The 27,042-nt window shown below is 39.2% G+C and overlaps 1 protein-coding gene across 1 annotated transcript in view; it reads right to left on the minus strand.

Annotated features, from left to right (window-relative positions):
• WDFY3 (WD repeat and FYVE domain containing 3) overlaps positions 1–27,042 on the minus strand; it is a 152,750-nt gene that overhangs the window by 85,378 nt on the left and 40,330 nt on the right. Inside the window, exons 3-6 of the mRNA XM_058804209.1 lie at positions 16,554–16,764; positions 9,859–9,982; positions 2,080–2,189; positions 872–1,033 (exon numbers count right to left, since the gene is read on the minus strand). Coding sequence (XP_058660192.1) covers positions 872–1,033; positions 2,080–2,189; positions 9,859–9,982; positions 16,554–16,733 — 576 coding nt within the window. The 5' untranslated portion in view covers positions 16,734–16,764. The remainder of the gene's footprint in view (positions 1–871; positions 1,034–2,079; positions 2,190–9,858; positions 9,983–16,553; positions 16,765–27,042) is intronic.

Here is a 27,042-nt window from a genome sequence, read left to right on the forward strand (position 1 = left end):
AAATGCTTACCAGAAGACTGCAAGCAGAATTTAAATCTCTTAGGCTGACACGGCATATTTGCATGGATACCAGAATATTCCATTCTTGGAGAATCTGACAGTTGCCTAACTTGCAGGTTTAAATTCTGCACTGAGGGAGAAGCCTCGTGAGGCAAACTGCTGTATTCCTTCCTAATGCAGGAAGAAGGCTATTGATGGGTTGTTGGCAGAGCAGCAACCATAACATCTTGGTCAAATTAAGTTTGTCAGGAAAGGCTACAGCAAAACTGCAAACATACCTGAATAACTGACACCTGGTCTGAATTTCCTAATTACCAAAACCAAGACAAAATGCAGCTGTGTAGGTGAAGCTACTACATCACACTCCCTTTTCTGCATGTTTTGAAATGTCTGATTTTTTGCATCTCATGCAGGAAAAACTCAGGCTCCCTCTCAGAAAACTGGAGAGAGGCTGTCTGCAACTGGATGGGGAGGTCTGAAACCTCACTAATTCCAGTCAGTTCATTTGAGAGCACCACTTTATTATCACTACTTTTTTACTATATCTATTTCAATCAGTAACAGCCAAAGATAACAAGTACTAGGACCAATAAATGAAAACAGAATAGTAATTCACACGTTGCTCCTTTTAAATATCTGTGCAGAAAAGCTGCAGAGATTTCTGCGCAGGAGGTATTTGTCAATGACAAAAACTAGAGGAGTGGGAATTTAACCTCAACTGTGCTTGCAGGAAAATCCACCTCTGTCTTAGCTATCAGTTAAGAATCAAGGAAGAGTAAAACCTGGCTCAAGTGAAAAGTTCCTAGACTTTGCTCACATGGAGTATTTACATTCCTCCTTCAAATTCCCTGACCTATTTTACCTTTCTTACCTGTACAAAGACTTTCTGTAGTAGCGCTCGGCGCTCTGCGAGAGGTAGTTCATTCTGTGCTCCTCCAACTACCTCAGGCACGTGTGGAAGGTCAAAAAACAGATACAGACATTTAACAAGTGTGGAAGGCACTGACATTGTAGTCATGCAGTCCACAGTTTTCTGAGGAAGAAGAAAACACAGCAAAAAACACCAGTTCAGCATATTGTATATTCCAAACATCAATAATAATGCAGTTGATTGAAATGCTGTTTTTTCTTTCTCACACCTTTGGTGAGGTGTTGACACAGCAGTAAAGATTCACCATCTATTCTTGAGCGCCTATCCAAACAGTAATTTTTAAAACAGGATGATTTATTCACATGACAACAGCACCTCACAGCCACAGTTCAGAGCAATCAATGCACAGGACAGAAACAAAACCTGTCAGTCTCTGCCAACAGAAGTTAACAAGTTAATTACAGGACCTTCAGCCAAGCCCTAATCAGCTATCCAGTCTTTGTAATAGGAGAAATGGGAGTGAGAGGAGGACATTTCAATTTATGCTCTCACTTGGCAAGAAGGTGTAAGGAGCTGTAAGAAGCAAGGTAGTAGAAAATATGAAAGCGTCAGTAGGAAGAAAAGACAAATTGGTGTGGAGGCTGGTGACATACTAAAACAGAGATAAGATGATGTGCTGAATTACAAAGGCAGATTAGAGCAGAAATAACAAACCACAGAGCTGCCCAGTATCCTGCCAGAGAAAGATCTGTGATGGAGCACAGCACCAGAAGCAGAGGCAGGAATGATTCACTACCACCCCCATTCATCACTGCTCCAGGCCTTGCTTTTGCAACTGCTGTGGCCCTCCTCCAGTGAGGTGTGCGAAGTTCAAGGTCTGAACTATTTAGGTGCTCTATGTGCCATGCATCTCAGGGGGCACTAAGCAGCAGTATGCAAGAGAAGTCTTTGGGCAGCAATAAAAGTTGCATGCATTATTCAAAAGAGCATTATAAATTAAAGTCCCAAAACTACTCTTTTTTTCAGGCAATTGAAACCACAAGGAGCTAAAGCATAAGTCCTGTGGCAATACAAGAGAAAGAGCATCTTAATACAGAAAAGCAGAATATAGTTACATCTTTTGGTGAGTGTTCATGCAGTTCATTTTATTATTGCTTTTGTCTCTTCCACTCCATAATTTATCTTTAACTTGGCTGTTTCAGACTAACCTGTCCTGATGAAGCTAGTAAATTGATTGTGGTGAGCAGCATCCAACCTCTACTTGCTTCTTCACTTTGATTGACCTCCAGAAACTGGACTATGGCACGACTTGCAGCCTCTGTAGGGGCAGTGAAAAGAAAAAAAGCAGTAAGAATTCAGTCTGCTAGTCTGCAGAAGGGAACACATCCTCTCAGCAGCCCCAAGCACTGAGAATAAATTCACCTTTACAGCACTACTTCAAAAAAAAGGACTAGGCTTAGGCCTATGCCTTCCAGACACACATTCCAATCTTGCACATACATTTGGCTTTGCCACTGGTAAGGCTGCAAAAAGTACATTCTTTGGTCATGCATCATCCTTTGACCAGCAGACAGATTTGAGCAACTCCAGCAACATCTCTTTGAGTAGTTTTGCTTTATCAATATACAATATATTTTTTCGAAAGACATGAAGTCACCAACAATTAGTGGCCTCTGTGGAAATAGCTGAAATTTCTGGAAAAAAAGCTGCACTGTAACAACAGTATGGATAATGGGGATTTTAGGGAAGGAGAAGTGCTGAAAGACAAAAGGAATTAAAAAAACAGGAAAAAAAGTAACATTAAGAGTATGATCAGCAATTACCACATCCCCATCCCACATTTTTGAAAATGAAGACAGTAACAGCTTACAGATAATTCTTATGATTGAGAACCACTTCTGGATGCTATTCCATATCAGTCAGAGCCAAAGAGAAATACTCAAACTAGTAAACAAGTTATCAGCCTCAATAAATAAATCAAGAGAAAATGCAACCCTATATCACTGCTGCATGAATACACACTTAAGTAAGAAGTCTAAAATGCCAGTTGTGATGCCTGCCCATTACCTTTAAGAGCCATCTAAAAACATTTTTCATTAATAACTGTGTATAAATCATCTCCTGTGCTTTTAGTGTCAACTAGGGCAGAAAAGGAAGGTGAATAATATCACATAAAAAAGAAATTACAAAGGAATTACTAATGGAGGAATAAATCTGCAACTGAAGAAAAATCCTTTTTTAATATTGGCTTGGTTGCTTCATCTGCTGTTAAGATTTCCCAGCACATACCTGGGAAGTTTATTTGAAAGGCAGCACATTTCATATGGCCAAGTACTTATCAAACTTGTAGTATCAATTACAGTGAGAAGATCACTTTCTGAAGCATCACACTGTAAGCTGTGCAGATTTGGTTCATTTGTTCAATGGCTCCTCTCTCATGTTTTTGTCTGGCAGAATTTTTTTCCATAACAAACTTTTGTACAAACGGCTGGTTTTCCAATTCTGATGCTAAAGTAAGGAAAGGCCCCTACCACTTCCCTCCATGAAACTGAGATAAAGTTTGAGATACCAAGGTGAAAAGTAAGGCAATTTATAAAACTCTCACAAACAAGGACAAGTAGGAATTTCCCAGCATGCTGACCTGAAACTATCAGTGCAAAGCACTGGTCAGATGGTTGTGTATATGAACAGGCCAACTTAGAAAGCACAACAGCCATGACACAGTTGCATTCCCTACACTAAAGGCATAGGCAAAATGCCAGAATTCCTGACAAAAGCTGTTTTTTCTCAGTTCTGAGAGCCAAGCATGTCTAAAGCATGCACTGCTGCTACAAGTGCCCCACTAGCACAGCATAAGGAGTGATTTTGTAGGCTTATTATTTTTCTATTCCACCACAGACAGAGCTGGGCAATCAGTCTCTGCCTACAAGAGACTGTCACACCAAACTGGGTGTGCACAGCCTCCTTTGGGCACAGTCTCCAAAGCCACCTATGGAATAAGGGCTGGTTCAGTCATCTTTGAGAGTGAAACTCAGGGGTTAAGTCCATGCTTCTGAAAAAGTTGTCATGCTGTTGGCATCCTGGCATAGCAATTGAACACTATAAATAGCAGTTTCAAAACTGTCACTCTTAATTAAGCACTACCTAAAACACAGACAGCATTTTAAGTGCTGGAACACGTTCTCTTGTCATCTGCTCTGAGCAAATTTGATAGCGCTATCATTTAAGATTAACTTCTATCATCAGCACTAGTCTTAATTTATTCCTTGTACCTTTCCCCTGTTTTTGAAGAGCCCAAGACATCATTTAATATAACATCCTGTATGTGCCCCACTCAGATGTCCCTAGCCCTTCAACTTCTGCTGCAGAAGAAAGCCAGTTCAGGAGCAGGATATGCTAATTAGTAAAAAGAGCAAAAAGGCAAAGAGAAAAACCTATAAAGTAAGATGTAAATATACCTATTGAGACAATGGTGCAAGTATGTACATGCGAGTATGACCATGATTATGTGGTTACATGGTTAAAACACAGGAGTCAGATTTTCCAGCATGAATTCAGTATATATGGGATAGAGGCTTGGTAGAATCAAACAACAGAATTTTTTTCATGCGTAAGAAGTGCACTGCATCCTGGACTTCAGAAAACCAAAAGGTAGCAAGCAGTGGATTTAGAGTCATTCAGATGGGTAGCAAAAATCACACTACAAGCACTGCAAGCAATGCTGTTGCCTATAGCAATAGCACTAAGGGCAAATTTAGTACAAGAAGCTTTTAGTTAGATGATGGAGAACCATAAACAGCATAAAATAGCATAATCAGACTTCTGTAAAGATTATTCTGGAGGGGAATATTAGTGAAAAAATATCTGTTCATCTGCCAAGAGTGAGAGGGGAGGTGCAGTCAAAGGTATGGATGGGTGTGTCAGGAGGTGGTAAAGGTGAAATCAGGGATCTCTTCTCTAACGGAGCCTTCTAGAAGTCTCTGCTTCTTCTTTTGGGAAACGCCTGAAGACACAGCCAGGTATCTAAAGTTACAGAATACAAATAATTCCAACTGCCTAGACAGTAAGAGAGAAGTATCAACCCAAATAAAAACGTGATGGCACAAAGTCTGCCCTCCATCATCAGGAGCAGAGTTGGGCTGTCATCACACGTGGCAGATATGAAGTGGCTGATGCCTTTGCAGCATGCAGGAATGGAGGGCTGCTCATCCAAAGATACAACAACCCAACTGTGCCAGCTTTTAGCCTCCCTAATGCAGATGATAAAAGAACACTTTCTAGGATCTCTTGGAAAGGCGCTACATTGTACTACACTTGCCTTACATAAGGGGTGGTAGAAAGCACCAAAAGCAAACAGAAAGTTGACCAAAAGTAATAAGATATAGGAGTTGTTGATCAGAACTGGCTTTTAATGAATAGTAGCTGACAGGACACTTTCCCTTCTAGAGCAATATCAATAAACACAAACCAGAATCGCCTTGTAAAGCAAAGTCCCCCACAGAACAGGAAGAACATATATATGCAATGAAAAGATGTGCAATCCCAGCATGCAAAATAATTTCCAACACTCTCTTCTCAGCAGAAGAAAAGTTAACATACCCAAAAAAGTCTGAAAGCAGCCCCTAAGTGCACTTCTTTTATGGACAAAGATCCTCCCTATCAGGAAAACTTCAGACTTCATTAAGGAGCCTGAAAGGCACCTTAGTAGAAGATCCCTTCAATTATCATCTGTAATTCACCCAAATGCAAGATACACTTAAACAAATTATACTAACTTCTGTGGATTGAGGATAAACATAAAATTAGTTCTGCTGATGTGACAGAGATTAACTAAAAAAAAAAAAAAAAAACCCAAAAAAAACCCCCAAAACACCCATTAGAGTTTGCAGATTAATGAATCTTTAAGAAGAATAAAGGTAGGCATTCTCAGAGGCCAAATATCAACCACTGATGTGGTTTTCTGCAATGATGATGAATGTTTATCAACTTGATCTCCCAAAATGATTTGATGATGAGATAATGATAGTCTTTCAGCAGATCTGCTAGAAAAATGCCTGAGGAGGTTAAAAGGATTTTCAGTGGTGAAACAGTTTGAACAAAGCTGTGAAATTAGGAGGAAAAGAAAAACTGGGGGTAAAACCCCACCCCCAAAAAAACCCCACAAACTAAAAAAAATAAAAACGCCAAAAAACCCAACCCAAAACCAAACAAACCAAGAAAAAAACTCCCTAAAAACTAAAAAGAAGGGTGGGGGGAAAAAATTCAAACTGAAAACAAACCAACTCGCCCCTCCTTACCCCCCAAAAATAACCCTTTAAAAAAGACAAAATCACTCAACGGCCAGACAATATAAACAACAACTGAAAGTGCTGGAGGTAGGAAGGATTAGCTGAACAGCCTAGCAGTACAGTAAAAATAAATATAGCATGCAATAGTAAATACCGTAACAAACACCAACAAAAAATGTTGTAAATATGAAATTAAAAACTGATTGAAATTAATAGTGACACAGCTTAACTGACCTTAGAAGGTGCAGTGATGTACACTAGCTATCCAAATAACATCACCAAAAAACCAAACAAACTTTTGAAACTGTCTTTGAAAGGAGGCTAAAAAGTTCCAGATCTGTGATGCACCACTTCGCTTTCTCACTGTTCAGTTTTCTACCCTTCTTCAGTTCCACTTGTCCTTGTAACTACTTATTCATATTCTGTCTACAGCATGGCTTTCCAGGTAGCAGGACTGCCCATCACTTAGGAAATCATTCTGAATCTCTCTGGGATAAATGTTAATGCATTAAATAATGGGCCCTGACTAGATGTCATTTGGTGTGCTCGAGATGCAGACAATGGAGAGTACTGAGTTAGAAACCCATTTTAGTAAAAATGGAATAATCACTACCACAAATAATAACCAATAACCGCCAAATCACAGGTTTGTACACCCTCAACTGATGAAGTATGAGAAGCTGTTTAGAGTGAAAGAGAGGTGTTGGTTAGAGCTTGGTGTTAATAACACCAGGGTATGGGTACAGGTTGTGGGTACAGTTCACACAGGGGCCACTGACCTAAGAGCTGGACTCGACAATCCTTGTGGCTCCCTTCCAACTCAGAATACTCTCAAATTCCTTCCCTAGCAACTTTAGTTTAAAGACATGCTGTTGGAATATCTGCAAAATCACAGAACCACCAACTTCACCCAGAGTATGTCTTTAGAAAAACACATTAAATGAAAGTGTGCTTTCTCTCTAGCCAAAGTAGTCATTAGTAGCCACATTGGTTCTACCAAGTTTCAGCTGTGCCTGTCCCTTTTTTCAGAAGTGATTTCAGCTCTGAGCCAGATGCACTTGCTCCCAAAAGAAAAGTTAATCTCAGAACTGAGACTGTATTAGAAATAGATGTTTGAACATATATTTTACATAGTACTACCACAACTTTTTGATCAATTCAGACACAAAATTGGACTTATTTGTGACAAATGTGGCAGCTAAAAATCTCAAGTATATAGAGCTATCTCACCCATGACTCCACCATCTTCTACACAGACTAGACAGTCCATGGCAAGGGAAACTATTCACTAATCCTCCTAAACAGTTACTGCTGTCACCAGAAAATCATCCCTATTGTACAGCAAAGACTGAAACCTGCAAGATAATTTAGCTCAGATGTAACTGCTTAATTTTTCTTACTGTCCCTACCAGGGAAATAAAGCAGTTGAAATGTAGCTGAACACACAGCTTCAATGGCAATGTTCAGAGACCACTTAAGACAGGGTGCTGGCACAGTTACTACAGAATAACAAAACACTATTCTGAGAAAACTACTACAGCCTGCCAAGAATAACTGAGATATGCCTCCACCATGGCAAGCATTACTCACATAGCTATTAGCAAAAATATTCAAAGGCCCGATGAAAATAATTGCCCTGTGTTCCATTATCAGATGGAGTAGGGAAAAAAAAAAGAATAAGCAAAGGAAAAAAAAACAAAAGAAACAAAAAAACAAGCCACAAAAAATCCCCCAAAACCCCAAACAACCATAACATACTGACAGGCAAGATTTAACCATACCACATTCCCCACTGTAAAATACTGCCAACACATTTATAGAAATCAAATTCTTGCAAAATTTCTTCCCTGCCATTAACTATCAAAAGTTTACTTGTATGGAAAGCTTGTCTCTAACACAGGCTCAGCTATTTTGTTGACTTACATGGAGCACTTCACACCATCAGGAGTTTGCACTTGTATATTACCAGAAACATTTCCTGCATGTTGTTGCTACTGAAGTTTTTTTACTTTTAAAAACATGTTAGGAGATATAATTATCTGTCAGCAACTATTAAGGCATGTTATATCTTTGTGTTTGAGACACAAAAAGAATGGAAGTTCTAAAAAAAATTATGGAAGAATCTTCACAATCCACAGACACAGTATGAGGTCTTTAACATAAAACATATTCTAAAAAGCCAATAATTTATATTTTTTTAACTCAGCATCACAGGAAGTGTGTATCTAGCTCTAATAATTTTAACACAGAAGTCTACAAACTGAGTTTAAACAGCATGTTATTGGTTATTTCTGGAGAGAAAACTGCAACTCACTGGTCCCACTGAGAGAGTCACAATCGAACTGCACAACATGGACCCATCATGTCCATGGGTCTTGAGGTATAAAAAAGGTTTACTGACCAGAGTAACAGCAATCCTGATAACAGAGGAAAAATGACTGCTTTCTGTTTTAATACAAACATTGGTATTCATTACATTAAAGCTTAGAAGAGCACCAAACTATCCTTTTAGTCATTGTGGTCAAGTTTCCAAGTGGGGTGGAAAACATGAAAAATATCCCAAACAACCACCATCAACAAAAATCTGACTCTGACTTGCAAGGTTTTAAGAACTGGATTATCTCGGAGCAATAAGCAGAGATATGGCTGAAGTAACACAAAAACTGTTATTCCCTGCAGAATCCAACTGACTAGCAGGCATAACAGATGTTCCCAGGGAAAAAAGGTCAAGCAAACACCTCCATTCTGCCAGCACGGCTGTTGGACACTTATTTCCCCCTAATACTCAAAGAAAAGACATTTTGCGCCTGTTTACCCATAGAGAACAGGTTTGGTCTATGATATCTGTTTAGCCATCTGGAATGTTTCACTGCTTCACTGTTAGTCACTCCACTTAAAATGGAAATATATTGTAATTGGCATAGTTTGTGACTCCTGACTTCCTGTGCAATAATTTTCAGAGCCTTTTCCAGTCCTCATTTGCCACCAAATCAAAACTGAGAACACAGCACAGATCTTAAAATTATCTAGTAGGCAAAGACTTGATACTTCTTGGAAGCACTCCTCTTCAGAAAAGGAAGACTAAAGGAAAACTAATGAAACTGCCCTCTTGGTGCACTGTCCTCAGTTATGCAACTGCCAATACAACATCAGGTTCTGATACATTCAGAGATCAACAGAATTAAATCTCACCCTGACATTTAACAATCAGAGGAGTCCACTGACAGTTTTCTAGGGCTGGCATTGTTGGTCTGAATGGGGGATTTTCTGTACTTTCACATCTTATTAGCTTCCTGGCCAGCAGCTAATTTAAGATGCATAGTTTTAGAATGTTAACATATCCAAGTGACACAACACACCACCAACAGGCACCTCAGGCAAGAAACAGCAGCTGTTCACATGCATGTTCTTGGCCTCCTTCTCCTAGTAGGTCATGCAACTCAGTTCACACCTCTCTGTCGCATCTGTTGAAATTTTGTGGAACTCAGCTTTCTCTGTAATCCAGGGAGGAAACCTCTAACCTCTTCCTCCTCCCTCCCTCAGTACAAAGGAACAAAAAAGACAACACATTTTCATTGCTAAAAACTCAGTTTCTGCGCCTGCACATTTGCTGTGAATGGCAGCTCTTAGTGTTCTGACTGATCTGAAAATCACAATGCACAGATACGGAAATGGCCACCCTTGTGCCCCATGCAATACCTGTGGACTTATTTGATGCTCTCCGTCGAATTTCAGTCACCATCAATCGTGACACTTGAGTAGTAAACTGCAGGAGGTCAGAAAATTTCTCTGTCATTGTACTTGGAGGAGCATTTCCAAACACCTAAACCAAGAGAAAAATGCATTAAAATAACTCAATTTACAAGGATCACTACAATGTTCTTTTGCAAAGAAGTATTCCTATGAAGATTACAAATTTTTCTTTACATGCTGCAGCATTCATCACTGCACTGGTTTGCAGAGTGCATGCTCTAAGATATGTCAGGGTTGGAATTCAGACCTCATTCAGGGAGGTAAAATCTCATGAATGGAGGGGAAAAGAGAGTTGTAAGTTTTCTTGCAAGATGAAAACCCTGCAGATCCCTAAAAGACTGAGATTGCACTTAATGAGGTAAAGAACAGGTACCAGACCAAATTCTCCAACAGGACTTCTGTTTTTAAGATAAACTCCTTTACTGCCTACTACTTCTTTACTATCTACTAAATATAATGACACGTGTAAAGTCTTTTAAAAGGACTAAGAATTAGAACTGCCTTGTTATGTCCTTCATCAATAAACTAACAATACCAGGAAGTCTCCCATGTTGCTGATATCCTGACTTACTCTCCTCTTTTGAGATCTCCCTGAACAAAACAGCAGGCTTTTTTTTTTATAAATTGTCACTTAATTCTAGTAACTTATTCTTCATGATTAAGCATTGATTTTGTTATTAAATAATGTATTAGATCACATAAAATAGGGAAAAATGTGTTAACTCTGTGGTATTACACTAAGCTGTGGAACACAATCTCAAAATGGATTAGCTACTTGCTGCAGTAATTTACTCTTCATTCAAGACTGCACAAAAAATGGAGTCTTTATCCACATTTCCAACGCATAACTTGCACTAAAATGGTCACAATAAACCCACGATATTCATTATCAAACAAAGCATGCAATCCCAATTATGGTATCATCACTTGTGTTCGTGCTGAAGAAACAGAATGGCCTGCTCAACACCTGAACAGTCTCTGCTTGTTTAATTTTTTTTCCCTTATAGATATTTATGCAACCTTCAGTAGTGTCCCTGATGAGCATAAAAGATGAGAGCATTTTTCTAGCAAAACCTAAGTTCAACAGCTTACACTGGCCTCCCAGAAGGAGGATGTGTTCTACAACAGTACAGCTGATTTGGACTCAACAGCTGCTTCACCCCTGTCTCCTTTCTCTAGGTGACCCAGTTATCCTATTACAGCTAAACTGCTGACATACTTGGCTGAGGTCATTCTCAAGTCCAGGGACATCCAGTGAAATCCATTATTACAGCCAGCAAGGATGCATGGTAATTGTGGTGCAGCTAACCTTGGAACCCCCAAGTCACTGAAGATGACTTAAAAGGAAGAAGGAAAGAATAACCTTTGTCAAAGTTTGACTTCTTACCTCCCTTATTATCAGCTGCTCCAGCACATCACAAAACAGCCAAAAATATTTCTCCTGTCTACTTGCACTGCAAAGTCATGATGAAATGGAGCCAGAAATACAACATTGAAATGGAACACTCAGCTTCCTCAAAATACAAGTAATTTTCACCAAAGGCATAAGTACTTCTCATATTGGAAAGATCAACCACCATTATCATTAAAGCAAGCAAATGGGAGACCAGACATTACAGGCAGACAACTGTTTTCTGCACACCAAGAAAAATACCCCTCATTTGAATTACAGACTACACAACACGCCTAGTACAGACAATCCAAGTTTCCCTAAATAGTTCACAAGACCTCCTTTTGCAGTTGTCTGCATCAGCTCCCAACTCATCCAAGAGCCCCTAACTTCCACAAAGCTGTAAGAAGGGAAGAGGGCCTTGAGGTTTGCATGCTCACATAACTTAAGCAAGATTATCTAGACCAGAATGCACACTAGCATCTTGTCATCACTAATTGTTTAAAGCTCTTTCACCCAGACCAAGTGAAGACGAAAAACTATTGACCTGTCCTGAGCTTGCTCAGATTTGTCAGTAGTTACCAGGAAATGCAGAGAACTCAAAGTTACTGTAAAAGGTTAACTGAGGTCAACTGGATTTTAATTAGTTGCCCCATAACCAAGTTTGCACTATGTAGAATAAGCATTTCCATTGATATTTATATACCCTTAGACTAAAAGTGGTAGTAAAAACCAAGACAGGATGTTACACATTTTAGCAGTAAATTATCTTTTTAATATGGAAAAGCAAGGCTCTTTCAAGGTAATGAAACACTTATTCAAAACCAGCCTCTTCATCATTCTATCCACTTTTTTCACATACTGCACAAGCATTACCATCATGTTGGTAGAGCAGTGCTTCCACAAACTCACTGAACTCTGAAAGGAGCCTTTTGAGTACTCTTCCACAGGGCCAATCTTTTCTTAATTATGCACCAATTTAGCTTTTCATTATAATAATGATATATATAAATTATGTGATTCATCATTTCATAAGCCTCCCTGAACAATGAAGAAAAAGAAGTGGTCTGTAAACTCACTTGTTACCAGAACTAGCAAGATGGTTTTATCCACGCAGATTTGAGACATGCTCTGTCTATAAACCAAACTTAAGAATGCTTTAGCTCTGCTGAATTTACTCATTAATAATGCTCAAAATAAAAAAGTGAAAAGGAAATGAAGCTGCATTTCCCACAAAACTTGAGATACCTCTGATGAAAGGAAAAAACTCAACCTGATGGCTAAGCAAGAAAGTCTCAAGAGCTCCTGGATACCCCAGTTATTTAACTGGCTGCCAGCTGCTGGCCACTTGGATACCTCTGGGAAGCAGAGTTACCGTCTTCACTCTAGATCTCTGCAGTCAGCAAAAATAATGCTTCTCCCAGGACTCCTTACTGCATTTTGTGTGCACACACACACAGATTGCAGCCAAACACATGCAGCTCCCACTTCCAACAGCTCACCACTCTGGTATAGGAGACATTCTGGACTACACATAAAGGCATGACAGAAGTTTTGATCTGAGCTTCACAATTTGAGTTTCTCCTCCTAACATAACCATCCCTATCTTCTAACAGAAAATGCTTTTATAATCATAATCTTTGCTGAAGGCAGTAACAGGAAAAGGACTCTATCACACTTCAAAGTCTTTGACAGAATAAAGATAACAATGGAAACTAACTGATGGATGGATTCAGTGTCTGAATTTGAACAAAGCTATTAACTGATCACTTGAACTTCAGCAGCTAAGGATTAAGTTTAAGAAACAAAAAAAAATTTAGAAAGGAACTTCTAATAATGTTTTAGTGTTTCCTGACAGTAAAAGGTCCCTTCTCAGAGAAAAGTTGTGTCAGAATTTTAGAGTGAACCAAGATTCACCCTATCTGCCACTGAAAATCTCTTCCAAGACTCTTTGGAAAATGATATTTTTTTTCTTGTACTATTTTTTATTCCAATCACAATTTGTCTTGCTGTGACCTGCAGCATTACTAAGCTTGCAGGATTGTTCCAAAACAACCTGTACCATCAACAGTTGACACTCCAGAAGACATAAAACTAAATAAACTGAGGAAGCCACAGCAGACTCTGTATGTGAACATCAAAAGAAGAAGGTGGCATTAAACACGAATCTAAAGAGGTAAACTGCAAAAGTAGAAATAGATGGCATCACAACTGCTCAGCCTCTTGAATACAGGAAAAGAATGCCTTTACATGAAATGAAAGGAAAAAAAAAACCCTGTAACAGAGACAGGATAAGATCTGACTGATCAGGAAAAACCAGTTTTGTTTGGGTTACACTATCCCAGTTCATCAATGACTGATAATAGTTATCAAGGTCTGCAAGAAAGGAAGTGAAAGAGCAGAAACAACACCTGCTTTCCTCAATATACCAAGCTATAATCCAGATTTTAGAGACTGAAAACTAAATTGACAACATCTGGCAAGACCCTGTATTTGTGGCACAAAGGACAGCTCCAAGAAGCTCACAAGTTCAAAGAAAGTAGAGCTTGAGGACAGCAACATTAAAACTAAACAAGGAAACTGAAGGGGAGAAAAATGAGGAAAGAAGAAGAAAACAGCCAGAAGTAGGACTGAAAAACAAAACATTTGATAAACATGTAAGAATGTGCCTTTAGCACCAAGTTCACTTCAGTAAAGAAGGGTACAAAAGAGTCTCTAGGACTCACAGAAAGAGCCCATAAACAAAACTAGATAGATTCTGCAAAAGCATAGAGACATGGGGAACCTGGGGAAGGAAAAGCCACTACAAAAAAGAGAAAAACTGAAGAAAAGAGTAGCCAAGACACATTTATACAAATAGAAATCACAGAAACCAACAATCTGTTCAAGAATACAAATGGTACCTGAGATTACTTTGACAAGAGCTGATTTTCACAAAGTTAGAAGAAAACTTGAGGCTACTGATTTGGTTTTCAGAATGCTTCAGCACGAGCTGAATGAAGGACAGTTAGAACATATGGTGCAGAGACATGAAGTAGCTTCAACTGGGTTTCAGCAGAGTGCAGAGGAGGAGCTGAGAATTAGGACAAAGCCAGCAAGTGGTGTAAAGGGAGGGGGGGATGAGTATTAAGAAAGAAAACAAAAAAGAGAAAACGTAGAAACAATGGAGAAATTAAAACTTGGATTTTTTTTTCACCTTATAAGTCTAATCAAAGTCTTTCCTTAGACTGCTATACATGCATTGATACTTAAAAACAGTAATATCACCTCTGCAATTTCTATAGCTATAATGCTTCTGCCAGTAGTTACCACAAAGGCTAAGAAAAAATTCTTTTTCACCTGCACAGCAGAGTTAAGTGCTGAAGAAGCTCAAGTGGGGGCATTCTATTTTCCAGAAGCATCAGCCTCATGTAACCACCAGAGGGAGATTTCTAAGCATACCTGCATCAAAATAACCTTCATGGGCTCAAGGCAAGATTAAGACTCTATTGTGCTTATTTGTAAAAACAAATCAAAAAAGTCCATAACTAAAAGGCATATAATCTAAGATAAATTAAAGAGGAGGCATATAAAATGAGCTTACTTCTCCCAAACTCACACAACAGGTTACCAGTAGAAATAAGACCTAGGGCATTCAAGCAATCCATCCACTAAAGCACACTACCTAGTAGACTGAAAATCCCAGTAACACTGTGTCTTGACTAGGATTAATTTTCCTATACAGCATTGTTGTAGTTTAACCTCAACTGGCAGCTAAGGACTACACTGGCCCATTGCTCTCAGGTGGAACAGGGCAGAGAAACAGCAAGGTAGCAAGTAGAAAACTCATGAGTTGAGATAAATACAGTTTAATAGGGAAATCAAAAGCCATGCAAGCAAGCAAAGCAAAACAAGGAATTCATTCACTGCTTTCCATGGGCAAGTGTGCCCAGCCTTCTCCAGGACAGCACGGCCCCATCATAGGTAACAGGGGCTTGGAAAGACAAATCACTTGAACACCCCCTCCACCTCCCTCTCATCTTGCCCCTGCTTTATGCTCAGCCTGACACCATATGTGGGGGATATCCACTGGGTCAGCTGGGGTCATTGAGTCTTCTCCCAGTTCCATTGGCACTCCCAGCCTCTGCACTGGTGGAGTGGGGTGAGGAGCAGACAGGCCGTGCCTCTGAGAAAGCACCGCTCAGCAACAACTAAAACATCCCCATACTGTCAGCATTATTTTCAGCACAAATCCAAAACACAGCCCATACAAGCTACTATAAAGAAAATTAACTCTATCCCAGCAAAACCAGCACAAGCATGCAAGCAGCTCCGTGTCTAACACCTTCATCAGCCATACCTTCAACAAAACATCCTTTTAGTTTTTGGATTATTCCAGTTCTCTGAGCCAGCATATACAAGGACAAATCTATCACCCAATAAGTAAAGAGTAAGAGCACACAGTGGGGAAAAAACCAGAAAGCTAGATATGTCTGGTCTTTCATGACCCTAAAACTACCATCAAAATCATTATTCGCAATAACCTGGTGGGTTAACTGACTGATATAAGACATCAGGAGGATTTAGTTCCTATTAATTCCAGTGACAGTTGCCACAGTTCTGCTTCAAAATAAAACCTGAGTGCCTAAGTACAAGAGAGTAGTGAAATATGAATGCCACAGTAAAAGTGGCCATTATACATTCCCTACAGATTGCTTGTTCAAAATCTCCCTTGTCCATGAAGGGAGATTCAGACTCAATACATAGAAAATGGCCTATAAGGGTGATAAGAACACATGAGAAATAAAAATTGTTCAGCTCATGTAGCCTAGAAAAACCAAGTTGACAGGACATATTATGATTGCTATCTCTAAATATGCATCAGTACAATAAATGCAAAGAAGGGAGAAGAGCTATTTAGACTCAAGGACAGTGCTGTCACACAAAAAAAGTGGGTCTAAACTTGCTTGTGAAGTTTAGGTTGGAAATCAGATGACTGATTCCACTGCAGAAAAGCTGTCAGGCTACATGCATCTATTCACATGCATGTGGATTGCACTTGAGAAAAGGTGATAAGAAAAGGAAATCTCCAAAGGTAAGTTCATCCCCTAACACAAAACCCTGTGAGGATAAGGAGAAAATTGAAAGGATGCCAATGGGAGAAAATCTGTGCTAGCTTTTGGTTGTGCTAGAACCAAAAGATCTTGGGAATACAAAATATGAGCAAACAATTCAAATAATGACAACACTTGTTGCAAATTGCCTGGCTTACCCTGTTGAACACAGGTAACATCATGTAGAGTTTTTCTTCCTGCTCTTTCTGTGTCATGTGCCGTGGAGGATGACAGAGCTCCGTGAAGAGGCGCCGCAGATGCATCAGGCCCAGCGCGTTGTCCTGGGGGCTGCACTCCTCCTGCCGGGGCCGGCCCATGATCCTCTTCACCATATTCATCTTGGCTGACTTCTGGAAGCTCCCTCGTATCCTGCTCAGGAAGGAAAAGGAACCTGCTGAATACAGGAGACTGAGGCATTACTCCACCAAAGCCTACGTAGCACCCTCCCTCACAGTAAGTACCACACTGGAGTTAAGAGCATCAGCTAATTTTATACACCAGGCATTGATTAGGAGAATAAGGCCAACAACTTGGAAAAGCAAAACATCCGATATTCTCCAGCAGAAAGCATGGCTGGCCAGGTTTTAAACACTGCAAAATGCTTTGGTACTTTTTATTGGATGAGTTTTATGATCCTTTGGTGCGCATCCCACAGCATTTACAACAGTGTTATCTAACTAATGCAAAATAGTCTCAAATTAATTCTGGAATAAAAACAGTACTTTAAAATCTAATCACACAAGACCTTCCAACTCTCTCAGACATCAGCTTTATCACACAGAGACAAACAGATTTTTTTTTTCCTGACTTTCCTGTGGCAAGAGACAAAGCTACCCAGTGGAGCTATTGTTCATCTCACCCCTCAGATACTGATTCTGCAGAATAACACCTCAGTCTTCAAAACAACATGGACCAAGTGTTCCAGCTGTGTGACTGAAGTCTATCAGGCAGGACCTGGTATGAGAGGTGTGAGGGCCAGAACACACAAATCCCTAAACAGAAGTAACCAATCCCTAAACAGATGTAACCACTGCAGCAAAAGGGACTAATCTCACAACCAGAGTCATGTTAGGGAAGGAGTAAGGGGAATACATGGAAAACAGTTTCTGCTCCATTTATAAAGACCACCAACAATTAAATACTCCACAGAATTGCCATGGCTACATCTCACTGCTTAAATGTAGCTGAAAAACCAAAGGTCAGTAACAGCTGTAAAAATTATTCAAGAGTAGAAAATGCCTTGCAGTGAGAAACTTAAAGAACTTAATTATTTAAATTGTCAAAAAGAGAGGTTACCACAAAGGGTCAATTAATAAAAGGAGAAGTGGTGATTCCAAAGGTGCTGTAATTAGAGTAACAAAGAGAAAGTAGACACTACTGGAGAACTCCAACCCAAAGATTAAGTTGTGATGAAAGACTGCAGCTGGATGCTAAAGCCAGGAAAACAACATAAATAACAAACTGGAGCTATGCTTGTAAAAGTGAAGGCAATTAACTACCAATAAGAAACATTAATAAAAGAAAAATCTTCTCTCTCTAACACAAGAAAAAGATACCTCTCTGGAACATGTTCATAAAATGTATTAATAGAGTATTTTACTAAAACATAGTAAAACATTAGGAACTAAGGCTAATGAACATTTTAGTACCATTATTTTTGTAATTCATGAAATGAGAAGTCAGCAAAAAAGCTAATCTAAGTTACAAGCCAGCAACTGTAAGTCCATGCCAGAAATGTGCACTGGCTTTTCACAACTGGGGAAAAATTAGATAGAAATGAGTGTTGTCTTTTAGTATGTCATCCCTAAGAAATAACACAGGTAACACTTCAAATCAGTATTAATCATGCAGCTAAAAACAAAACACAGTTTCCTCCAGAAACCCATAGCTTTTCCAAAACTCCTCAGTTTGAGGATGCTTCTCTTGCTGTAACAGGTTAAATAGCAGAATACCACACCTGAGCTCAAAGACCCAAACCTTCACTGCCTAAGCAGCAGGAAAAAAGTCTGCATCTCACTTTTAATAAAATCTTTTAAAGACAATATTTTAAATTTCTTTTTATGATTCACAAAATGCTGAGAACTTATACACCCACCCAAAATTCATATTGTCATCAAATTCATGACTGCTGTGGACTTTGCTCATGCAGCCAATTTTTCTTTTAAATTCTATTGCTTTATTCAGCCTAAGCACTCATCTAAACCAGAAATTTACACTGGTTCAGCCACACACTTGTAATTATAGATCTGACAAGTTTTGTATAGTCAGAGAAGTCCAAAGAAATGTTACACACTATTTTCCCAGTGTAAAGGACCCTACTGGAATAGCATTTGCAGCTTTGGTCTATTTAACTCCACCGTGGCAGTTAACTCCAAGGGATGACAAACAAAGAAAACAATTACAATAGTCCTCACTTCCTCAACACAATCATGGTCCCTCCCATCTATTCCCCACCACGGGGAGGGGAGGGAAGATGATGTCATCCCAATTAAATACCTCTTCTTTTTTTTCCCAGAAGTAACCAAATTCCAAAGCAGATACTACATCTGGAATTATTCCAGAGTTTAGAGAAACTCGTACTGTGTTTCTCTCTTATTAGAAAAAATGCTAGTGTGGGCTCCAAGCAACGTAATCTGAAATATATTGTACATAGAAGCTGAAAGAATTTCTGTGATTTATTTCTGCCTGTCCAAATCCAGTGATATTTTCTCTGATTATCACAGCACAGATTATCTATGGGAAGAGGGCTGTCAGCTCTGGGATCTCCAGCATTAGGCCCAAATCTTAGACATGTGAAAGAGAACAGAGAAAGAACAGTGTTGTATTATTATTTGTCCTGTACAAATATTTTGACTGATCTTTTCTTTGTTTAGAATTAGGCCTGCAGAAGAGAAAGCAGTATACCTAAACTTTTTACTATAAGCAAAAAGTATCTAGAAAAAAGCGTGTTCCTATTCTAAGTGAAAGCATCTTCACAATCCTCAGTCAGTTGCAACCATCACATGAGACTTGAATTCAGCATTAAGACCTGGCAGATCCTTTAATGTCAAAAATGAAAAGATTGCAGTATTTTCAGTAAAACAGCTACTTCACCTGCTCACAACTGCTTGTTTATAGCACATGACAATCAAGCACCCTGCACAGTAATTAAGACAAGCAAATTCAAAAGTTAGGGAACACCAGTCTTGTAAATGATTGTAGAGCTTGAATTTGGCCTGGCTCTGCACATGCATTACAGTAGAGTCTTAAACTGTACACTCACTTCCTACAGTCCCCAGTGAGCCTCCTGCCTCTCTCAACAGATGCTTCATGAGCAGCTGGTTGCTATTTTGTTACTTCATCCCTCTGAGCATGATGCTACACCTTGGCTCCTACAACCTGGACTGAAAGGCTGCTCTGCACACCCAGCAGTGCATTTCCTCAGGGATCAGAATGCATCACAACTTCCTTTCACAGATATGCCCCACAGCACAGGCACTGCAACAGCCTCAATATCCATACAACGAACACACATCTTCTCCTATGCTAAAATTGATCATGTCTAATAATATGGTATCTATTTGAAGATGCTTTGGAGAGCAGCTAATCCTTCACTCTTGCAATGCTTCAATCTTTCTGCTTGCTTGCGTTGTGTCCATTAGAGACAACAAGCGATATTCTTCTCCTCTCAGCTTGTGATCTCAGAGCTAAACACCCAGTACACTCAGGTGCAATTGGAGGGCAGCTCCAAAAACCTCAAGAGTTTTGTGGAAGTGGCAAGGACAGAAACCTGTTCTCAGCACAGGAGTCTCTTCTGGCACGTACATCCCACTGCTGCCCCACATTCTTTACTACATAGCCCCGATGAGTTACTTCCCCCAGCAGGTCCAAACAGGCACACTCCTCATAGGGAACCTGTAAGTTGGACATTCCAGCTGTTGGGTGTTTGGCTTTTTTAAACTGAGGAAGAAGTTTTCCTGAAAAAGCAAACTAAACAAGTGGAAGTTCTATGACGCAACCCACCGCGACAGGCATGTAGTTTATCAGGAGGGTTGAAGCATTTCAGCCTATTGTACCCATTTTAGCTACTAGAGCTAAAAATGTGAATTAATGGCAGTTGCAGAGTATCATGTTCTGTATGGACCAAGACTAAAATAAAACACTTGATGAGTAGATTACAAACATGTACAATAAAACTACTGCTCTTGTAATACACATTACAGTTTTCTCTTAGTGGTAGAAGCAGAAGAATCTCTATGTGAGGAAAAATTGAGCAAGCAGTGAAAGCATAGCATAAGCATACTCACTTTAAAAACTGCCCTTTGTTTTTTCCCACAGGCTGTCAGATGGCTGCACATTTCCCCATGAGCATAAGCAAGGCTGATCCATTTGAGCAGCTCTAATATAAAGCCATTCACCAAGGTTCTTAACTTTCCTGTTAAATTTATATGGGAATCTCACAAGATGAACCCATGAGATTCTCCAGAAGTTTCACAGGAGTTAGTGTAAGAGCTAATTTCTACCCTTCAAAATATTTTAAAGTGTTTTCTATTGTTAGTGGAAGCTGTTGAAAAAGAGAATAAGAAATTACATTACAGAAAATAACAACAACTTACAAAGCTCAAAGACAGACACTACAAGAAAAACACAACACACACACATAATCATTAGCACGAGTTAGGGTATGATAATGTGAGGGTAATACTACTACAGCTATCAAAACATTTGTGAAGAAAAAAAAGTAGACAGAAGCTGCATGAGACACACTCATTTTCACAACAGCTATTATAAATCCAAGCTCTGCATCTAGCTCCAAAAGGATGTTATTTAAATAAGCAGCTAGGTAATTAACTGCTTAGTAATTACAGTCACAAGTGCCTGTTTCTCCAGGCACTATATTGTTATTACATCAGCAACTTTGCAGCAAAACAGGAATCAACTTCTCTCTTTGCAGACTATAATGGGACACTAGTACACACTTCCACCCCAACTATCTCAGGAAAATTAAATTTAAGTCTTCTTCCTATAATCAGTCTCAGAAGTCCATCAGGATCAGCAAATTCCACACCTGCTAGTTCCCTCCCCACTAGGTCTGTTACTTCTTCCCTGAATTTCAGGTTCCCTACCCATGCAGTGAGTACTAACATTCTGAGGATGATCATCAATATGCACTATTCAAAAGAACATTGTCTGGCCCTCAAAGCGAACAATAAAGAGCTGTTACTGGCTAGATACACATCCATTTTTGCTTAGAACTGAGCAGGAATAAAAAATTCTCTTTGTAGACAAAAACATCAGTAGGAGGGGAAGCAAGGAACACAACTACTTCCTCCCATTCCCTTCCCCCCCACCAGCCCTGCCACCAAACACAAAACAACTACTCACACACAAAGAAAATCATGCACAAGCAAGCTGTGTTGCTGAAAAGGATGCCATGAGCTTTCCCTGACAGACTGAACTGGCACGCATGCCTTTGGGGAATGTTGCCTGGTAGAAGAGAGCCTGAAGTAAATCTCATATTCTGCCCCAGTAATAAAAGTGCTTATTCCCATACTATGATTTCCAGTTAAGTATCCAGTCATCTGGCTGAAACAGGAACTATTTCATTAAGAAACCTCCCCAACATGAAAACACCACCAACTCCCACTCCACCTTTTAAATATTGCTAAGTATCATTAAGGAAGTTAAGGAAGGTGTGCAGGCAAGGATTTGCAAAGTCACACTACTATTTCAAAGTCATGACTTTTGTGTGTATGGTTTGGCTTTTTCCCTCCTTTGCACTGAAAAAATTCAAAATTTCTTGAGCAACCTTATGTTACCACCTAAAAACAATCTTGGCTTCTTTAGATGAAAAAAGAACTAATACTGGTCTGTTTCCATAGGTTGAAGAGCTGTTTACAGAAGTGGCTCAGTTCACAGGGTAGTATCCAAATCTGAGAACTCAATGCAGCTATTTTTTGCTTTAATACCTCTAAGAAATAAACAAAAAAGCCTTGCTATCCTTATTCAGGACATGTTTTTCCTGTTCTCTGAACTCCAGTCAGATGACAGCTAAAGATAAAATTTCTCTGTTATTTGCAATATTAGAAATGCTATTCTTATACTCAATCTGACCTTAATGCCTTGAAATCTCTGCAAAAACAAAAATTCCTAATGCTTCAACAAATATGAAGAACTTTAGTAACTGTTTATTGAGAAAGATAAAGCTATAAAACATGGACTATCAGTCTTATTCGATTTCCCACAAATTATTCATGATAATGACACATAATAGCAAGTGCTGATAGAGTAGATTTCCTGTGGTTTGTACCCTCTTGAAGGTTAATGTTTTATATTCAGTGTAAAAGGACAACAATTAAATAACAGCGATACTTTTGACCTATGCTGCTGGGATGGAGGAGAGCAGTCTTGCTAAAGACTAATAATGCACATTTTCTTACTTACTGATAACTTAAATGAAAATGACCTTTAGTTCTATCAACTTTTTGCACTTCATTTTTTCCAAATAAGAAAATAAAGCACTGCTTTTGACTTCTGCAAATAGGCTATTTTTTTCCTGAGTGACCATGTAAAGCTTGTATCTAGAAGACAACTGTCACTGTGTTTTCTAGTGCTTTAATAACCACATTTCCCAAAATTACTTGCACTGCTATAACAAATTATTTCGAGGCTACAAACACTTCTGCCATCTCCAAAACAAAAGCCTGTAATCCAAAGTATTAAATCCTACCTACTCCAGCTGAAAATAGTGTGTAGGACTTCTCCAAACTGCAGCTGAAGTTGCATCACTTTTCTTCATTGCTATCTCCGTGCAAGAAAAGCAGAGACAACTTCGATACCAGGAGTGCAGTCCCACAATCCAGAATGCCCTTGGGACTGAAGAGCCTGCTTCAACATCATTGTTCAGAGCAATAGCACAGGACAAGAGCTACCTGGCATGAAGGACTACCCATTCACACATGGAGGCAAAGGATGTGATTGCAATCATTGCCCACAGACATCTGGAGATGGTGTACAGAACTCAAACCTTGATGAAACAGAGGGGAACTACGAGTTATTTTTACAGAGAGTAAAGACGAGACAGTGCACTAGGAAGCAAATGTGTGCCACCTTTTCCTACATGGAACAAATCTGTCCACACTGCATCTAGAAGGTGATTTTTGGCTGGATGATGACAATTCCACTTCCTACATCTTTATTTAGCACTCATTATGATCTGTCATCACCATGAACCCAATTCTCAGTCCTGTTTTTCTTTAAGGAAGCCCTTAAGACTTAAGGACTTCCATTTTCTCAGCTCAGTAATAAACTGATAACCAAGCTAAAGAATTGAAAAAGCTGAAAAAACAAACTGCCAGAAAGCTCAAATACAGGCTATTTAAACTGGAGACATGTTGATTTAAGGTGTCTGCCTTTCTACACTTTACATCTTTTTCAATTAAAATGAAAGATGAATTCTTATTTTGTCTCAAACTATCACACACAATCCTGAGAACCAAAAGGTAAATCTGCTGTTGTAAACATTTGAATAGCTAAATCCACCACTTGTTTAAAAGCAGCTTTTGAAAAACATCACTGGAACTGAATGAGTAATTTTCACTTTTCAGAAGCCAAATAGCATGCAATGAATATTGTATCCAGCTAGGAAGAGCAGAAAACCTCATCTTTGAGGTATCTGTAACAGATCGTCCTTCATGTCTTCACAAGACCAAGAAATACCTTCCAACAAATCCTAAGGCTACCTGAAATCCATATTTGATTGCTGCATTCTACACACCTTCATCTCTGAATTTCAATGCAAAGTCTTAAACCACCTCATCTGCATATAAACACATATCTGATCTCCAGAAAACCAGTGTAGGTTTGCTAGCCATCAAAAAAGGTGGAAAATTCCGTACCTCAAAATTGCTCCATGGTATCTGCTTAGGTTGGAGAAAAAAGACAATATTTACACCAGAAAAAGGTTTTCAATAATTTGTTCATGGCAGAAATATATTGCGATTGCAGGGCTGAGGATCAAACAAACTCTTCATGTGTAACAGAAACCTTTCTGCTTTACGAGATGAGAAATGGTCATTCCAGAAAATAAATCAATCTTGCCATGTTTCATTACCCCTAATCATCAGTTACAGCGAAGATCAAAGTATAGGGCTCTATGCAGGTATTATGTTAGAAAGGAGACACCTGCATTAGCACCTTCAGGTCGTTCATTCATAGACATCCAGGCTCCAAGAAACCATTTGCCCCTGCTTGAGCAATCATACCACTGAGACATTTTCTCCACTCCTCTAACCTGTTCCCATGTGGTCTCAAAGCTGGCAATCCAGCTCCGAGTGCCACAAAGTCTGAACTAGCTCTGGACATACAATTCCTCCTCTACTCAAGGAATGCAAAGGACATTTTTTACCAGAAGAATATGCTAACCGAGGAGACAAAAATATGTGTAACACAAAAATCCTGACAGGCAGAAGCAAAGTCCAACTTGGCTGAAGCAGACACAAAACATGACAAAAATAGAGACATTGCTCACCAACATGTATTTTTGAAACGCTTATTTATAGAAAAATGATGCCTAGTAAGTTAACAGGTTTTGGACTGAGGGAACAGAAATTCTGTTCTTCAGTGTAACCAGTATGCATACATTATAAACCCAGCAGATTCGTTTTGGAACCTATAATTTGTCAGATTAATGTTAATCTGGAACTGTGTAACTGGACATTTGAGGTAGGAATGACCCCCATTTGCACCTGCTGGTTGACAAGACAGTGGAAAGCAAACTCATATTATCCTGTAAACCTCAATACTGCTATAAACATCTGTAGCTGAAAAACACATCGAGGAAAAGTAAATACTGAAACATCATTTTAATTTTGAACATATGCTGGCAGAGTTGTAACATCTTAGAAACATTTGGAGCTCAACAAAATTACCTGAAATGGAGGAATCAATTGGAACATTTTATCAGAAGCTTATGAACCAACTAACCTATGCAGCATCAGAAAAAATACACAGAATACAACAAAGATATGTAACAACTGGTTAAGAAACTCAAACTAAAATAAAAGAGACTATTTGCTTCCTCAATATCTTGGAGAGCAACTTCTAATTGAATTCTTGATGTGTTCCATGGAAAAACAACTTGAGCATCTTTGAATGCTGGTTTTCTTGTGTTTGAGTTGTTTTGTTTTCAAAAGGCCTAAATAAACTGATTTGCATTAATTGGACAAACAGGATACTAGTTAGAGCCCATTGGACATATAGCAGAACTGAAATTTTAGGTTGAAGTCCCAAACTGCATGACAATGACTAAACCATGAATTCAGGAGAGAAAATTCTGCTAAGAAGCCCCTAAAAAACAAAAAAGGGGTGAGAGGATGAGAGGGTAGGGGACACACAGAAAAACAAACAAAAATGCAAAATAATCTGGGATCTGAGGAGACAAGCGTGTGCTTCATTGGAATGCAGACATCAACAAATGCACAGGAATAATAACACTGCTCTGGAGAGTGGCACTGGCATTCACAGTAAACAAGCAAAGTAAAAAAGCCTTCCTAGGAAAGTTATTGCATTCGAACCAATAGTGGAACAATGAGCCACCATCAGGAACGGGGAAGATGCTTTGGTCTATTCACCTTTCGAAGTAATGGGGAGTGGGAGGGAGCGGTGGGGAAGATGGGGAAGGAAACCAGGGAAACTGGAACAGGAGAGAGCCTGTATACCCTCACTGTAAGGCCATGCAGGAAGCAAAGAAGCACCAAACAGGACATGTTCAGTAATGACAATAGTGACCCTAAGCACGGTTCTCACATTTAGGTAAAAAAGCCACCGAACTTTTTTAAAGGGAGCACGGTCCCCATTTGTGGTGTTGGTGGTAGTGAGTTTTCTTCTCAACAGAAATCTAAAGCAAAAACTTCCTGTAGCCATGTAACCCAGCCATTTATACACCAAAAAGAAAACATTTCTTCTGCCTTTAGGAAATTTGCATATGAAGGAGCAGTAAGTAGAAGCCCATTACCTGTAAAATTTGTCTCCATAGAGCCACCCTTGTTTCTAACAACACGGATAAGAAAAACAACAAAATTATCCTACCAGCACATGTTTGGCTGATGTAATAAAATTCCTCTCTCTGCTACCATCGAAGCAGAAAGATTGTAACAAAACCAGCAGCATATCTGCATTTAAATCAGCATTAAAGGCTGGGCACAAATGCTTGTTTATTTTTGAAGCAAAAGGAAGTGAGAAAGGGTCAATAACCCCAATGTTTTAAGCTGCATGTTCATAGTATTTCTAAGTGCAAAACAAAATAAAACAGCCCAAGACCTTATAATTAGCAATTCAATCCAGAGATTAATGGAAAAGCAGCAGAAATACTTGCATACATGTTATCTACTGCCTGAAATTAGGATGCTCCAAAGGCATCAACTGAGCTCCACTGGAATCAAGTTCTGCATACCATACAGTACAGATCCAAAGGACTACTTAGGCTGGAAAAGACCCTTAAGATCATCAAGTCAAACGTCTAACCCAGCATTGCCAAGTCCACCACTAAACTATGTACCCAACTGCCTCATCTGCACATCTTTTAAATATGATGACTGGAGCAGCCCCTTCTCTGGGCAGTCTCTTTCCGTACTTGATAATCCCTTCTGTGAAGAACTTTTTCTTAAT

Source organism: Ammospiza caudacuta, chromosome 4 (genome assembly GCF_027887145.1).
Source record: "Ammospiza caudacuta isolate bAmmCau1 chromosome 4, bAmmCau1.pri, whole genome shotgun sequence".
In the NCBI taxonomy this organism is placed as follows: Eukaryota; Metazoa; Chordata; class Aves; order Passeriformes; family Passerellidae; genus Ammospiza; species Ammospiza caudacuta.